Source organism: Ostrinia furnacalis, unplaced genomic scaffold (assembly GCF_004193835.3).
Source record: "Ostrinia furnacalis isolate ACB-3 unplaced genomic scaffold, ASM419383v2 OfSCF1166, whole genome shotgun sequence".
NCBI lineage: Eukaryota > Metazoa > Arthropoda > Insecta > Lepidoptera > Crambidae > Ostrinia > Ostrinia furnacalis.
The window spans coordinates 1,005,332-1,018,867 of NW_021131405.1; the positions used below are offsets into that span (position 1 = coordinate 1,005,332).

A 13,536-nucleotide genomic window follows, 5' to 3' on the forward strand; every position below is an offset into this window, starting at 1 on the left:
ACGTACACTATTATTGAATGAGTAATATTTTTGTGAGTTATACAGGGTGTTTGGCGCATCGTGTGCCAAAATGATTTGGCGGATAGAATGGGTCATTTCCTATATTTTCATCCCCCATAACACGTTCCACGCCAGGCGGCTACTTTTATATTAACTTTTTTAATAATTTCACCAAAATACCCATATCGCATCATTTAATTTCGATTTAAAAAAAAACTACTAGGCGTAGCCTCAAAGTAAATATTTTGTTTTGACATGCATTGATGTAGGGTTGCATCAAATCTAAATTTACTGGCAAATATCATCTAGTTTTTTTTTAATTCAGCTTTAAAGTTTTCCGAAAAGTTAAAAATGGACTGAACATTTAAGTTTACATGGCTATAATTTTTTTTTTAAAAGAGATAGCGGTCTTCGGATTTTATCAAAACTTCTCTAGTCTATCCCCATTCAAACGGTATACTAATCTTGTTTAAATAATAACAACAACTTCACAAATTCCTTAAATTAGTGCATTGACTCTACTCGGACTGATTTGCGAAATTTGTGTTTATGATTGTCCACCCAATTTCTTCTAGGGATAAGATTATTGTTATTTGCAATCGTCGTAATAATGCCTGAGGGGAGGTCATTGTTTTCAGCACGTTGTTTACCAGGACCGGATAGAAAGATTATTATTATCGCTAAATCATGATAAGGGTCTTAATTTATATTAGTTAAATTATTGAGGTTTTTGTGTTATACGGGGTGGAAACGATAAGTGATCTCAATTCCGATACAAGATATCGAAAAACTGTTCAATACTGGTCCTGAAAGCGAGGTCTATCAAATGGTACCAATAAATAGGTTACATAATAAACTGGAACTGGAATCTATCCGAAAATTCAATGTTTCCCAGCTTCCATGCATTTAACCTTTTTTTTTTGCGGGGAAAAAATGCGTTGAATCGCATACCTACCCTGCGGGGACAGGGTAGGTTATGTGGGGCTCACCAAGTCAGAAGGACGAGGCATACCCACTAAAAAGACCCCGGTGCTCCGTCACTCGCCATAAGTGGGAGGAAACTGTGGGTTTCCGGACAAAGCCTTCTCTACCACAGCCCCTCCCGGCGATTGCCCGCCTACACGGCGGGCCCTACAAGCCCCCCAGGACGGGGGGCGACAGGAACAGCTGGAAGCACACAGCTGTTCCCGTCCGACGGTGGTGGTGGCCTGTGCAATGCAGGCGGGGGCGCCCCCACGCCCCCGGCCCGCTGGCCATCACCGAGGAGAGGAAACTGGAGGCGATCATATTGTCGCCTCCTCTGACCCCTCCGCCGTCGCCGGAGCGAGGGCGCGTTTGGATCATCCTCGCGCTCTCGCTCCGCGGCTTCCTTCTGACACATCACGTCTTCACAGAAGGATGCCATTGCCACCCAGGCCTCGTTGCTGTCCAGCATAGCTTTGACTATACTGGGCAGCACAAGGTCCCGGCCTACCGCCGCGATAAGCGTATTGCGCTGCGGAGCCCACGCCGCACATACCGCAAGGGTATGGTGCGCCGTGTCCTCCGCACCGCCACGACACGCGTGGCAGGACGGCGTCTCTTCCCTCCCAATGCGGTGCAGATATGAGCCAAAGCATCCGTGCCCGGTCAACACCTGCACCAAATGGAAGGAAAGGTACCCGTGCGGGCGCTCGAGCCACCTTTCTATGGTCGGCGCGAGCGCATCCAAGGTTCGGCGGCCCGACTCGGCAACGGCGAGGTGGTCTGCCCACTGCTGGACCACAGTTTCACGAGGTTCGCGCCGAACCGCCTCCCTCTCCTCGAAGGCTGGGTGTTCGCACCGCTCTTTCTGGGCCGCAATCCATCTGTAAACGGCGGCCTGGACATGAGGTATCTCTTTCCTAACTTAACCCAAAATGGCAAAGAACGCAAGAAAGGACAATGACCAAAAGTGGTCCAAATGTCCACCACTAATGAGACCTATATTGGCTTATAGTCCGTTAAACAGAGATTAACTTTCAGTATGGGACTAAAAAAATAAGCTGTCAGTAAAAAGTTATGACCGTATGAAAAATTGTAGTAGCTTACGCGCTAATCTCAGGAACTACTGGTCCGATTTGAAAAATTATTTTTGTTATGGATAGCCCATTTATCAAAGATGGTTTTAGGTTATATAACATCACCCTACAACCAATAGGGGCGGAGCAGCGACCACCCGACCATAATTCCGATATTGTTGTCTTTCTTCTAAGCTTATTTTTTTTCTTTTAGCGAGAATCTAACACGGAACACTAAGTGACATGACATAACATGCATAGATTAATCCAAAATGTGCAATGGATAGAATGATATCAAGAACATTTTTCGGATGAAAAGGTAAAAAACATGACTTTTCATTCAGTCATAACTTTTAACTGACAGCATATTTTTTATTGTGGTTTGGTTAAAATGAATCAGTATTTAGTAGACTATTTTACTACATAGGTCTCGTTAAAGGTGGACATTTGGATCACACTCCATACATTTTTGGTCATTGTCCTTTTGCTGGGTTACCCAGTAATGTTGCCGTCGCGTTACGGTCGCGCTACAATAGATGTCTACAAGCAATTCCCTAGTTAGTTAAAGTCAAAGTCAGAGTCAAAATTTCTTTATAATTTGTTTAGATTAGACTAATTTATAGTTCTTACAAATCGTCATTTTGCTCTTAAGGAGCCTCTACATGTCTCATAATCTTTTTACCAAGACCAACATTTGGCAAGTGCTGAGAAGAAGCGCCGCAACAAACTCAGTCACCACTGTCTGCCGGTTATGTTACCTAACACCGCATATATTAATCTTTACACCTTACCGCTCTATACACAATGCCACCGTGTTTGTATTAGATAGCAAACAAGAGCAAAGCTTTAGTTCTGTTGCTAAATCAATGTTTACAGAGATGATGAATCGGTGTTATAAAGGTTGATAATCAAATAAAACGGTCATTCTCACGATTAGGCGTTCTCAGCCTAATTACCATATCATTTTTGAAATTTGGCTTAATTGACTTAACCTCGTAANTTAATTGATTGTATTTAGTCAAAGTATATTTTAATACTAACAGCCGGCCGCGATTACGCGTGGACTCGCATTTTACTACCTTTGTGGTGGAGTTTCGTAAAGTCCATTTTTAGCGGATGTCAACACCCTATATGGAATCTGCCTTTCAAGTTTTAGAGGAGGAAACTATCACAGTTTCAGAGAAGTGGTATTCTAAATTCGTGATTGTTTTCAGTGCCACAGTCTACATTTTGTTTATTTATAATATAATCTAATCCCTTAGAAATACTTAGAATGCAAGGTGGACTATGATTTCAAGTGATAAGTCATGTTTGATATAATTATTATCACAATAAGATTAGAAAATCTTCCTAACTTCCTAAATAGGTAAGTCTAGAGTTTCATTATCAATTTTGAGGATTGAATTTATCTAAGATAAAACACTTGCATGTGAAAGTTGCATTATATTATCATTATTATCACCAGTGTGCAATATCATCGGTCTGATCATCACATTCCGAATTTCCAACGATGAGATACAAACCAAGTGCTACTCAGATATTTCTTTAAAAATTAATAAACTGCTGGACGTAGCGCTCTCACTGCACGATTAACTCTGGATTGCTACAATCGATCCCAATCTAAATCCGTTCTTCAACTGTCAAAAATCGATCTGTTTTTGGTCAAAATACGGTTTTTACATTTTCATATTGTTTCTAAGACTGTTTAAACAATATAAAAGTGTAAAAGTATCGAAAATTATGGATATTTGATCGAAAACAGATTGAGACCATTGAAGCAATTGAAGTAATGGATTTGTATTAGGATTGATTATAGCAATCTCGCGTCAGTGGAACTCTACATTTTTCAAGATAAAAATGTAATGCATTCTTATGACGTCGCTTAGACATTATTGTAATGTATACAAACACTGACTCATTTGCTAAGAACGCGAATGTTTCCACGCGGAATTAATTTCATGCTCACATTATTTCTTTACTTTGATGCTAAAAATATTGCGAAACTAGGTATAGTTCATGAAGGCACATTGTTTGTCTTTAACTCTGTAGTCAACATAAAAAATTCAATAAGAAAACAGGATGTCATCACATTTATATAGGCTTGTAAGAATGAGGGTTTTCACGAATGAAAAATCCGCCAGATGGCAATACGTAGACGCGAGGTCCAAAATGCTGCATGATTGGTTATTTTTGACTGTGACATTGACAGATATGTCAAAATCCACCAATCACGCAGCAGTCAGACCCCACATCCACGTCCCGCCATCTAGCGGATCTTTCATTCGCGAAAACCCTCATTAAAGAAGAATACGTTGTTTTTACCCGACTGCTACAGAAGGAGGGTTATTAAATTGTTTTCTGTCTATTAACATTATTTCTGTGCTTAGAAAAATACGTTTGCATACATTCGTCTTGAATATTAAATTATATTGCACACACTGAAATCGACTGTAGTGACAATACAAGGTCAAATCATATACATATAATATTTTAATGGTCGCGTCATATCTGAAAACTCCTGAAAATAATTAAATTAAGTACAGATTGGACAAAAAAGACAGATTGACCAAAGTTAAACTTAGATCAATTTCTTATGAGTCCGAATTTTTAGGTACTGCTGGTTTTCCACTTAGATACTTTGACGAAAACTTTTTAAATAAGTATTTTACTAATTTTGTCCGTAACTTCATGTGGGTAGTTATTACATTGCATTCAAAATTATATTGAGCTATTAAACTGCCCCAACAAATCTTAGTGCACGCAATTTGAATATATTATGTGGTTTACGTGGCTCGTAAAAATTTAGTTTATGCAACGATGACGTCACACTGCATGTGACGTCACGACGACCTTGAACGTCTGTTGGAGATGATGGAATGCATTTGCAGGTGCAATTGTGTGACTTGTATGTAGTTACTGAAAACTTGAAATATATTTTTCCTAACCCACTTATTTTACTTGTCTTTCAATTCGTTTGTAATTTAAACTGGGCTGCTTTTTATTTTAGCAGAATAGGTGTCTACGCTATTTTACAAAACTGATGTAAAGTTAAAATGCAGAAACGCCTTTTTAAAAGCGTAATAAATAACTTTTTGAGACTTTTTTAGTTTGTAACAAAGTTTTGGATACCACCCAAGTTATAGGATGGACGACATGTTTTGAATTTCCATTATTTCATTTTTTAAGTTACGTAACTACCTATTCAATGAATGTTTAGTAAAAAAATATTTCACAACCACGTTTTACGTGAGTCTCAAAATAAATAAAAGGCAAAGCCACGGGCGATGCCTTGTAATTTATACAAAATACAACATGTTTTTCTCATTAGATCATATCTAATCGTATAGATATTAACGAAGAGGAATGCTGAAAGCAAACAGTAAGCCGACCAGCAACACAATAAAATGATAAACAAAATAACTACTGATAACTACTTAACTAGACCTTGGTTAACTTTCACATTATTATGTAAAAAAAAAAGTTTTCACGCGTTTTGTACAGAGTTCAAGTGTTGAACTCTATGAAAATCATTACAGTTTTGTGAAATAAAATGAATTTGAATTTCAAATAAAACAACGGTTTACCTCTTGCATCTGACATGCCTTCAAGGTTCTTCAGCAACTGAATTTCAAGTAGGTAATGTGTGAAAAACTCACCTTTTCATTTACAAAGTAAATAACAACAGGTTTAATGTATTCAAGGAATTTCAATGCATTTGTGTACTTATGTCATGTTTTTTTTATTGTTTTCAATGTCGTTTACGACAGAATTTATTGGTGGTTAAACTTTTATTATTTATTTAAAGCAACAATAGTTATAGTTACTTAATTTTATATATTTTTTAAATCATTGTAATGTTATTTTATTTTTATTTTTAACACAATTTTCATGACTTGTTTAAGAGCGTATTTTAATCGTTGCGATGTTTTTTTATTTCCATTTCTTTTTTATTTTTGGGCAGTATTTTTTATACTTAAAATAATCGCGAAAATTTTTTGATCAATGTTCTAATTTAATTTCTCCTATCAAAAACACCTTTATCAAAACNAAGCTTAACAAAATCACTTTTAGATCACTTTTTCAGTAATGATTCTGTTCACAAACCTGCGCGTGCGCCGAGATCGCGGCGAGCGCGAGAAGCGCGGAGACGGCGTGCGCGACCATCGTGCACTGCGCGCGCAATGCACGTCTTATCAGGTGGATGCTTTGGACAGCCGCCGACAGAGCACTTAATCATACTAATAATAAAGAGGAAAGTTAATAGGGATGATGACTAGGTAATGAAATCGAAATTCTATTTAGTCCGTCAGACAGATAATTAGAAAATATTAGACTCATATTTTTTATTTTCTTTCATAATTAAATAATGACAGTGTTATATTGAGTTGAAATCTCGCGTGACGTCACTTTTGAGTAAAAATTCTACTCAAGCATGACGTATCGCGCCATTTCAACTCGATGTAGCACTGTCATTATTTAATTATGAAAGAAAATAAAAAATATGAGTCTAATATTTTCTAAGTATCTGTCTGACGGACAAATAATTGAAATTTTGTCATCTGGCCTGGCTCCGACATAAATTAGGTATTTGTTAGGCTCCACTATTAGTACCTAGGTAGTTGTTTTTTTCTACTATAATTTTAAATTTCCCTGTGACGTCACGGCTGAACAGGAAACAGGCATAGTTTTAAATTTCATAGGTTTATACCCATTTATTCATCATCATCATCATCATCATCATGTCAGCCATAGGACGTCCACTGCTGAACATAGGCCTCCCCTAATGCTTTCCACGTTGATCGATTGGTAGCGGCCTGCGTCCAGCGCTTCCCTGCTACCTTTACGATGTCGTCGGTCCACCTTGTAGGTGGACGTCCCACGCTGCGCCTTCCGGTACGCGGCCTCCATTCCATTTATTAAAATTTACAAATTAAAAACTATAACTGTTTCCTGTAGCAGCTATTGACGTAGGTAGGGGAGACCGAAGAGTTGTAACAGAGGTGGTGGTGAGAGAACAACTAAATCTAAGTGTTTAAATTAAATCGAGCTAGCAACTTCGCGAATTCCTTGTTTTTTCGACACACCACAGTTTGCGTGAAACTGTCAGCTCGTAAACTATTATCATAGGTGTAGAGAAATTGGCTTTGCAACAACTCACCTCTGTTACAACTAGCCTCGGTCTCCCCTATTATTACCAACAGTCTGGATAAAATCAAAATATTTTTTTCATAACACTCTTGTGCGCAACTGTACCTACTATTGGAGCATGTGGAATGCCTATACTTACTGATTATACCGCGCATACGTTTTGTGACGCACACACTGCACCTTGTGACGATTACGGCATCACTATTCGAAACTGCAATGATAAAAAAATATGAAATAGTTTTAGACTAATAGACTCAAATATTATATTTTAGTGCTCTATTCAATTAGTTAACTTTTCACCATTTTCTATCAGTCACTTTTAAGTTCGAGTCAACTACTTGATTTTGGGTACGGACTATTAAAGCGCTCCTGCACACGACGCCGCTACCGCGCCTCCGCCGCGCCGTCGCCGCGCCTTAGCACTGTTTATACGCGCCGCGTGAAAACCGCGCCGCGCCGCGGGCAAAATTATGCTTTGATGGCGTGGTTGCGGCGCGGCGGCGGTTTTACTCGGTGCGTATGAACAGTGTAGCGGCGCGGCGACGGTACGGCGGCGGCGCGGTGGCGGCGTCGTGTGCAGGAGCCCTAAGATGAGGTTTCAAAACTAAGTAAGATAATATTATTTTGAGACTTACCATGTTTTTTATGTAGGTGTGCCAGCTCTATGAATGAAATTTGGGGTAAAGTAATGATTAGTTGAAATGTATCGTACATAGTTATTAAGGTTTTTTTTAACTTATTATACTTAAAATTCCTTTTATTACCCTGCTCGCCCATTATGGTTTACGGTTAAGGTCATAGCCGACTTATCAACTCGGAAAGGGATCACATCAAACCGTATCGCTTTTCGAGAGCTGTCATCGGATTTTGCGTGCTGAAAACCGCGAGGCGGTGCGTTTATGTTTCGGTGTGGATAAGTGTGCGTTGCAGTATGAAGTTTCATACAAAGAATACTAAACGCTTCGTTGATACGGTTACGACCCCTTTCCGTGTTGATAAATGTTGCTGTCTATCACGTCAAACTGTAGATCCTGGCTATACAGGAGCTGAAGTGGTGGGAAAAAGAAGTGGGAAGTCCCGCTTACACGTGGTTCACCCAAGTATTATGTAGGGTAGAAACCAAGCAAACTGTATAACTGGGATTTCATTGGAGGCCAAACTGTATATCCTGACTCTACGGGAGTAGCAATGGTGGGAAAGAAAATTGGGAATTCCCGCTTACACGTGGCTTACCCACGTGATATAAAGAGTAGTTACCAGAGTAGGTGATATCATGTGTCATTGTTACATTTTCACCTTTCCGCTTAATTTTGGATTACCAACCAATATTACAAAGTAAAACGATAAATTTCTGAAAACAATAAATGATTAATGCATTCTCGGTCACTGCTCAAACAATTCGGGATTATTGTTACATGATTTCACTTTCGAGAAATAGTTTCGCATGACGTGTGATTAAGCCACGCTATGCCAAGGCCGCGAGAAATATGTGGAAGGTAAACATTTGTGACCTAATTAAGGTAGATTCACATCAGTACACCACCGGTGCGATAATAAACAAAGTTATGTGCCCTCCCGTTTTCTACAGCACACAAATCACGAAACCTTAAAACTTTACATCCAAATATAATATGTTTGCGTACCGGAAAACGCAGCGTGGGACGTCCACCCACAAGATAGACCGACGACATCATAAAGGTAGCAGGAAGGCGCTGGACGCAGGCCGCTACCAACCGGGCAACATGGAAAGCATTGGGGGAGGCCTATGTTCAGCAGTGGACGTCCTATGGCTGAGATGATGATGATGATGATGATGATGATGATGTTTTACTATTTGAGGTTAAATAATAAGCTTACCTCTCCCCGACTCTGGAAGAGATCGCTTCCTAGCTATAGAACTGCCTGTTTTTTGCTCCTACCTTACCTACTTTGTTGTGTTAATCTCCAATACATTAAATTGTATTTTAGTTCCTTCCATGCATCTTTAAAGCAGTTTTTTTTACAGACAAACACCAGGACAATAGCTTGTAAATAGTAGGGATTGATTGCTATTTGTGATGTAATTATTATATTTGCCCTTATCTTATCATAAGTGCTGCTTACTGTCTCTACTAGATAAGGTATTCTGTGAAACTTCTGAATAATTGACACTTGATGTCAAAGCGCTGAACTGTCCCGCCAAACTCAATGACAGGGCGGCGCTACCATCGTTCAACTATATGGTTTCCAACATGGCAAAAATCGGAACCAGCGATCCGGTATTGACGGTGGCGCCAGTATTTTGGAACTATATGATATTTTTCTAATCTATTCTTCAGCTGAGAGAATAATATAGAGTGAACTAGTGGCATGTAATGTGTGGTGGTGTATTCGGTGGTGGCGGTGGCACTGTGATTTATCGTTTACTAGCTTTCCCCGTGGCTTCGTCCGCGTGAAATGTCCGGCACAGAAAAACTGTATCGCGCAAAATAAACATGTTGACGTTTTCTTAAAGCGTGCGGTATGAGTGCTCCTATTTACTGGCCATAACATTTTTATCTTAGGTTTAACAAATTTTTAAACTTCATCGCAATGTTTTAACATATTTTAAGTAAAACTTCCTCGATTTTTGTTAAGATTGAAGCAAGGATCACTCAATCCACATGCACATGTATCGCGCGCGTCTATGTTTCAAAAAACGGGATAAAAAACTATCCTATGTTCTTTCCCGAAACTCAAACTATCTCTCTCTATGCCAAATTTCATCAAAATAGGTTCAGTGGAGGCGGGAAAGCCACACAGACTCACAGAGTTACTTTCGCATTTATAATGTTAGTAGGGATTAACTTTTTAGCACTACCTTTACTAATTAAAACACAATATTGTGGACCAAAAGTGTAATAGAACAACAATTTGCAACAACATCGGACAGCATCTAAAACCGACTGTAAACTTCACTATTTATAAGTTTAGACTCTAAATTCACTTCATTTTGTGACATTCTGTAACTCAACTTTGAGTCAAAAACACTTATATTAAATAGTACGTATTAATGTTAACATTATTAAAATATTCTAACTTTAGAAAACAGACTCTACATCAGTATACAAAATTGCCAAAGTCTTGAATCGCCTATTAAGTCCATAACCTCTGAAAGAAAAAAGAGTCTTGAGTCACTTCCGTAAATTTAGAGTCCAAAACCACTCAACCGATAATCGAGGCCTGGTACATGGAGAGGATGAGGAAGCCGACGGCGTACACCACCAGGACGACGTCCATGGCGGTCGCAAACAGGTCCCTGGCCACCTGATCCTGGGCGAGCCTTCGGAGGTGGGCCCGGACCCTCTCGCAGATGCTCGCGATGTGGGCGATGACCAGCTCAGCAGTGGTCAGCACGGCACTGAGGGCATAACAGATCACACTGCTCGATTTACATTTGCTTGTTCAAGATTCAGTTGATAGAGCAAGCATAAGAGTAGGTCATTTTGGCGTATTGGCGCGCTCACATACAAATCGCGCTCGGGCGTTTCTATGAAGATGACTTACTCATTTGTATTTACTTTAGTAATTATGATTAACGCCCGTATTTACAAACATTACTGTTAGATATCACAGTGCGCGTGGACGCACAGGGTGACACACAAACCAATCATAGAGCTCTATTCAACGCTGTGCATTCGATTTGCTGCTTCACTTATGCAAGCATTGTTTGTGAATACGGGCGTAAGTCGAGATTCTATTATAAGATCCGAGATGGCTGAAAAGCATAGGGACTTACCACAAAAAGTAAAACGTGCGTTAAGAGCGTTTACGCGAAGCGCGGCCTTTCAAGGGGCATCATTGGAAATGATTCGCGCGCGGCGTTTTTTAATACTTTTCAAATGTTTATAGCAAAACAATAACAATGAATTATATATCGTTTCAAAGTAAATATTTTAAAGAAGATGTTATTTTATTATATTAAGCTATTTTTATGTTGAATTAGAGAAGAATAATGGTGTAAAAATAACTTTGATTTTTGGGTATTTCACGTTCTTTGAATTTGTGATTTCTTATTGTAAAATGCTTAAATCTAAGAATTTTCTCAACTACCTATTTGCCTAAGGATCTATGCTATAGGATATAAATGTTTTTTATATCGTTTTCACAGTATTTTTATAAAAAAATCAGTTTGTAAACTGACGCTAAAGTGGAAATTTCAAAACCTGTGCGGACTTATCTTGATAGAATTTTTAAATACTACACTAATCGAAATATTTTCTCAACTATTTAGACGACGAAATTGCGTAATTATTTATGCCTATAACATATTTGTAATTTAACTGGTTAATGATTGTAACGGGTTGAAAAAGTACTGTTTTTGCGTCAAACGGCGTAAACGCTCTTAAACGCTAATTTAAAATTACTTTTCCGTAGTCAATGTTATTTACATTAGTATTTAACGCGCGTTTAACTCTTTCTGGTAAGACAGTTTCAATTGGGAAAAAATATTTTTACAAAAATAACATTTCAGCAAAAACGGGACATCTAGTGACCGTTGCTAAACTCAAGCTAAATAAAATGTAGAGCGGTAATAAAACATCCCTCAACAAAGTAGTAGCTTCAACAGACACTCGGTAGATGGCACAACTAGCAAGATGATCCGGTTCGGTTGAAAACCAGAAGGCAGATATTTTACGCCAACTGAGAATAGGTGGCGTTACGTGTCTCTGGATTGGATAGAGACTAGTTATTATGGGAGAGACCATATTAAATGTTTCTCTCTTTTAGACTAGGCGCAGACCATCGATTTTTAGTTGGCCGATAGGTGTGCCCGATTTTAAATTGTAATAAAGAATCGGCCAAATCGAATCGGCGTAATGTGCGCACTTCCATACATGCCCATACTGATCAACTGCCCGACTAAACTATCGGTCGACGAAAAATCAATGGTCTGCGCATAGGCTTAAAGACAATCTTTTTTTATCAATTTATCTAAATCGATATAAAAATAATAAATCTGGCTGAAATAAGTTTTTAAATGGGTATAACATTTTTGGTAGCTTTGAAGTCAATAAAAAGTCGATTTAATTCACTAACTAGTGACATCGCATGGTTCTTTTTACCACACAGAATCTATGAAGAGCCTATAAAGGATTTGCAGCCGTGGGTATATGAGATGAGGAAGTCTAAAATTTTGGAGACTCTATAGTATAGAGTCTATACAGTTTGCAGCTGGTACATGAGATGGAAAAATTCCCGTGCTTTGTGGTATTTACCTAGGGTTACACCGCCAATGCGTGCAGTTGGTGTTGATGCTGAAGAGCGGCAGGATCATGGCGAGCACGTACCACATACCCGAGGTGCCCAGGGACGGCACCATGGCCAGGGTTGAACGCTGGACTAGGCGGGTCCTAGAAAAAGGTCATCATCATCAGCTCATTAAGTCTCCACTCCACAATCCTCTTCTTGAATTTTCCAGAGGAAAATAAAGGATTTGGCTTATGCGCCACGCTGGATAGTGGAGCAAGGAAGCAGCTGTAGCATAAACTGGGCAAGAGACTCCAGACGTAAAGATATCGGTTCAGAAAAGGAGAGCCTAAAGAGTAGCTGGTTTAGAGTTTTCAATATTTCCCAAATTAATTGATCATAAGACCTGCTATTCTGCACTCCAGTGCTCTCCATAGAGGTGCCCCGGATCCATCGGTCCACATCGCCACTGAACTCGCTCTGGCCACTCGTCAGGGTGTATGAGGAAGAGGAGTTCAGGTTCTGGATAAAAATTACTGATATTAATACCACTTCTAACACTATAGACGACGTAAAAATCGGCAAAAATACGAGTACACAGACCCTGAAATCAAAGCATTGAACACATAAAAACATTTCACTTTTGTAAATACGTTAGTATTGCTTTAGTGGATCAATATATTATTAGGGTGTCATCCATATCAACCTGATGATCATCGATGATCTCCTTCGTGAAGGTCTCCGAAGAGATCCTCGGGTTGAGGCCCTCAGCCAGGGGGTTTCTGGCGATGCTGCCCGCCAGCCGAGCCGCCACCGCCGACGCCATCGCCTCACCAAGCACGCCTCATGCCATGCTAGTGTACTGAACGATATTTACATGGTCTTGTAAAAAGGGATAAAATATTTCTGGGTTTTGATTGATTGACAGAAGACAGAAGTTTTGACAGATAGATAACGCGAAAAGTTTTTAGAAAAAAAATATCCGATTACAAAATAGGTCGTACTTTTCGTAATTTTTTCGTTGCACATTTTTCTGTCAGTGAAAATGTTCAATGGTGTCAATCCTATGCGTCAATATAGATCTCCCCAAAACCACCTGAGGTGGAATTGTGTAAAGCAATCGAAACAAATTAGTTTTGGT

The 13,536-nt window shown here is 39.2% G+C and overlaps 2 protein-coding genes across 3 annotated transcripts; both read right to left on the minus strand.

Moving 5' to 3' along the window:
- Window positions 1–589: 589 nt before the first annotated feature.
- Window positions 590–6,203, minus strand: LOC114351603 (uncharacterized). The gene is made up of 3 exons (XM_028302878.1): window positions 6,144–6,203; window positions 1,314–1,861; window positions 590–614 (listed from the first exon to the last, which is right to left on the minus strand). The coding sequence occupies exons 1-3, from the start codon at window positions 6,201–6,203 to the stop codon at window positions 590–592; spliced, it is 633 nt and encodes a 210-aa protein (XP_028158679.1).
- Window positions 6,204–10,312: 4,109 nt separating this feature from the next.
- Window positions 10,313–13,311, minus strand: LOC114351610 (uncharacterized). 2 transcript variants are annotated; one of them, XM_028302891.1, is made up of 4 exons: window positions 13,102–13,311; window positions 12,802–12,917; window positions 12,425–12,559; window positions 10,313–10,566 (listed from the first exon to the last, which is right to left on the minus strand). In XM_028302891.1, exons 1-4 carry the CDS (start codon window positions 13,219–13,221, stop codon window positions 10,371–10,373), a joined length of 567 nt encoding a protein of 188 aa, XP_028158692.1. In that variant the 5' UTR covers window positions 13,222–13,311; the 3' UTR covers window positions 10,313–10,370. The 2 variants fall into 2 exon arrangements, with proteins under 2 accessions (XP_028158692.1, XP_028158691.1); XM_028302890.1 differs by having other exon boundaries at window positions 10,313–10,587.
- Between the last annotated feature and the right edge of the window lie 225 nt (window positions 13,312–13,536).